The sequence below is a fragment of the Trachymyrmex septentrionalis genome, unplaced genomic scaffold (genome assembly GCF_001594115.1).
Source record: "Trachymyrmex septentrionalis isolate Tsep2-gDNA-1 unplaced genomic scaffold, Tsep1.0 scaffold131, whole genome shotgun sequence".
Taxonomy (NCBI): Eukaryota; Metazoa; Arthropoda; class Insecta; order Hymenoptera; family Formicidae; genus Trachymyrmex; species Trachymyrmex septentrionalis.
The window spans coordinates 2462899-2466865 of NW_017304450.1; the positions used below are offsets into that span (position 1 = coordinate 2462899).

Consider the following 3967-nt stretch of genomic DNA (forward strand, 5'->3'; position numbering starts at 1 on the left):
AGCGGACGAAGGTTTAGTCGTGTCATAAATTAATCACGCACGGATTATAAGCATTAATGTAGAAAAGTAGTCATTTCTCAATTTGTGAAAATTTTCGAAGGAAAGAATCGAAGTCCTTGGGCGTACATTCACCGGCTAAAAGATTGCAACCCTTTTTTTTTAAATAAATTTCGAAATACAGTCTGCTCACCAAGCGATTGTTCTTACTTATGGATTCGTAAATAAAAACCAATCGCTCGGTGAGTAGACTGCATTCCAAAAACCATAGAAAAAAATCTGTTACGATCTTTTAGTCGGTGAGTGTACATATATCATAATTGAAGTGACAGACGTTGGTTCCGCTTCAGATCATCTTTAGAGTAAAACAAAACAGGTATATATTACTTATGCACTAATAACTGCGTCGCATTATTGTTCATTATCAATTTTCTTTTTTATTTGTGATTGAAAATTCTTTTATTATTAAATTTATTTGTTCCTTTTTAAAAAAAAAGACTGCTTATAAAATATGAAAAATATGTTTCAACGTTGTGTCATGTTGTGTAATATACATTTTTAAGCCACTTGGATCATCAATGAGTTACAGTATGATACATTATGCATGGAAGATGCGTATTAATTTTAGATAATTTTAGAAATTTTTACAATTTCATTCCTCTTCCAGATCAAATAGTTTGAATGGCTTGTAAACTATCGCTATTATCCGATGACCGATTCAATTGCCCGTATTCATAGTCAGATACTTAAGGCTTCCTTAATTTATCTTTAGATGCTCAGTAGCCAATGAAATAATTCTTAGAGCGCATCTGAAAATAAATTTAAGGAAGCCTTAAATGTAAGGCCTGACTATGAATACGAAATGAAATATTAATCCTTATTCATTTATTTCTTCTTATTATTCCCTTGTTTTATAATCCTTCCGAATTTCGTTGAAAATGATATGCTGACTCATTTGACAATAAGATAGCATATAAGATAAAAATTATTATTATTATTATTATTACTATATAAAAGTTCACAGAAGCATGTGAACAACTTTTTTGAAATAATTCTTCAAAAATTTTGTTCAGGATGAATTGTTTACAATTGGCTTATTTAGAAGATTTTTAGAAACAGAAAAAGAACCTATTAGTGTATGCATTGTTGCAGCTCCAAGAGTCTTTGCTTTCGCTTTTACTCTTATTAAGAAATTTATGGACGACTATACTTTGTCAAAAATACAAATCTACAAAGCCGAGCCGTCGAAATGGAAAGCAGCACTTCTTAAACTCATACCGAAGGATCAACTACCTGCCCATTATGGTGGAATACTAACAGATCCAGATGGCAACCCGAAATATACTTCAAAAGTATTTTAATTAAATCGCTTTCAAAATTACGCACACAATACAAAATAGCCGTTGAAATGCAAACTTCGATAGAATATTTTAAATTTTGTAATAAGTTCAATTACTTCTTAAATGTTAATATAGTATTTAAAATTAATACCTCTTCAAAAATTTTTGTTTAAAAAAACTATAAATCTCATCGAAGAATTCGGCTTTTTATTGCAAACTCTTGCATCTTACTTTATAAGATGCATTATTCATATTTTTTAAGATGCATTCATTATGCATATTTTTTAAGAGAATACTTGGTTTTCTTTAAAGCTTTTGACCATTTATCACAGATCTTTAGATGATGTCAAAAGCGAGAAACCACATAATGAAATTCTTTCAAAATATATTTAAAAATACATTTTAATATAGTTTGCAAGAGTTTTCTTTATATACAATATTACAGGAGCCTTAAATATAAAACGTGCATATATTATTTCGAAAAATAATAATTAAAATTGTTATTAGATCTGTCAAGGTGGTAAGATATCTAAAGAGATGTACGTCAACAATATGGATAAGCTAAACGAGGATTATACTACCGTCGTCGTTCGGAAAGGAGGAAAATTAGAATTCGATATTTCTGCACCCGAAGAGGGTTCCATTTTAAGGTAAATATTTTACAATAAACATATCGGAAGATAAAGTCTCTTTCTTTCAATTCATATTTTTGTATTCAGTTGGGAATTTCGAAGCGAAGGTCATGACATCAAATTTGGAATTCTGAAAAAAGACATGACTAATGGGAAGAAAATAGAAGTTATACCTATTCGGAGAGTTGCGTCTCATCAATCGGATGAAATTGGATTATTAACTTGCGAAACTCCGACGACTTGTAAGCCCATATTGTTTGAGCAGCATTCTACAAATAATGACGTTGTTATCTAAATTTTATTCACAAATACGGTCCAATAAGATTCTTATTGTTTAAATTTTATTTCAGATTACGTCGTTTTCGACAATACCTACAGTATTCTAAGGAATAAGAAGGTTCATTATTCCGTACGTATGTTACCACCAACACCAGTGGCACCAATTATGTAATAAAATGAATCCTTTTAGGAAATTTACAATTATATTAATTTTTCGTGTTTCATACTTGTAAGATCAAACTAAAATTTCGGAAGGATGTTACGTCACAATTTCATAGTAAATATAGATATAAAGTAAATTCTTTGTAATTTACAGATTTTACAGTCCAACTGATTGTTTATTTGATATTTCTCTTTCTTACCTTATTGCTCAAAAGATTGTAGATTATTACAATATAATTATAGCATATATACACATACAAATGCATAAAAAATAAATATTAGTTAAATTTAAGTAATCTTTATTTGTATTTCCGATATTTTTTTTCAAAGTAGGGTAAAAAGGATAATACAATAATTATAAAAAAGAATGGATATACAATGATCGTACGTGAAAATGTAATTTATGTTTATAATTCAATATGTATTTTTTATAAAAAGAAATGTATAAATATATATTACAAATATCTTTAGTCTGCATCTACATCTGACAGTAACATTTCGATAAGGTCAGGATTCAGTAACTGATCACCCTCTAAACGTTTCTCAGTCCTCCATTTAACTAGAGTCGGCAAGACCTTCAACCTGGTACAACGATCTGTCCTGAATGGACAATTTGGATCTTTCCAGCTAGGAAAGTGTATAAAAGATATTTTAGAACTTCCTTTTTTATATTATACGATGTATTCTATCTTAATTATCGTAAGTAAATATCTCGAAAAGTATGAAAGATACGGAGAAACGTTTCAGACAAAAGTTTTATAAATTAAAGGGAGACAAATAATAATAAAATTTTCAAGAAAGTCGTTTTTTTACGGTCATATAAAATCACTTTTTTTTTTAAATGAAATTATATGATTTTTTCCTCATAATGATTCTTCTAATTATTCTGCATATAAAAATGTAGAAGAATCCATATGTAAAATAATCACACAATTCCACTTGAAAAATAGTCATAACCTTGATCGTGGCCATAAAAATATGACTTGATAAAAAATTGATTTTATCATTTTACTATTATCTATATTATCTATATACTACTATTATCCCTTTAGACCAATTTCAGTTTGAAACATTTTCCTGTGGTAATTAAAATGACATCTATACATATACGGTACATGTTATATATATTTTACGTTATTACACATAACAATTATTACATAATATATGCTCATAATTCATATAAAAATAGCAATTGCAATAGTATGAATATTTTATATACTTACAAGGCCCTGTCCCCGACTTCTACTGTTAGTAATATTGTACCCTGAGGTGCATCTGCGAAACCAGCTTCAATAAATGGTTCAGCTGAAAGAAAATGAAAAATTCTAATTAAATGCACTGATTACTTAAAATCAATTGTATCAACATATTTGCATTTTCTCCTTTTTAGTAGTATATACATAAAAATAATTAAAAAATTAATAACTTAAAATTATTATTATTATTATTAGGCATTAGGAACTCGAAAGCTCATTGCCGCAAATACCAAATCCCGCCACTGTTCCCGTCCCTGAGCAAGATCCCTCCATTTGTGATCCTCGTACCCCATTTCGTTAA

The 3967-nt window shown here is 28.8% G+C and overlaps 2 protein-coding genes across 6 annotated transcripts in view; one reads left to right on the plus strand and one right to left on the minus strand.

Annotated features, from left to right (window-relative positions):
• Positions 1–2587, plus strand: part of LOC108757023 (SEC14-like protein 2) — a 20785-nt gene extending 18198 nt beyond the window's left edge. For all 5 annotated transcript variants that reach the window (XM_018501270.1, XM_018501271.1, XM_018501272.1 and 2 more), the window contains 4 exons: positions 1150–1349; positions 1845–1987; positions 2057–2211; positions 2320–2587. In XM_018501270.1, coding sequence (XP_018356772.1) covers positions 1150–1349; positions 1845–1987; positions 2057–2211; positions 2320–2420 — 599 coding nt within the window. In that variant the 3' untranslated portion in view covers positions 2421–2587. The remainder of the gene's footprint in view (positions 1–1149; positions 1350–1844; positions 1988–2056; positions 2212–2319) is intronic.
• Positions 2588–2877: 290 nt separating this feature from the next.
• LOC108756960 (thioredoxin domain-containing protein 17-like) overlaps positions 2878–3967 on the minus strand; it is a 6009-nt gene continuing 4919 nt past the window's right edge. The window contains exons 2-3 of the mRNA XM_018501166.1: positions 3634–3715; positions 2878–3037 (exon numbers count right to left, since the gene is read on the minus strand). Coding sequence (XP_018356668.1) covers positions 2878–3037; positions 3634–3715 — 242 coding nt within the window. The remainder of the gene's footprint in view (positions 3038–3633; positions 3716–3967) is intronic.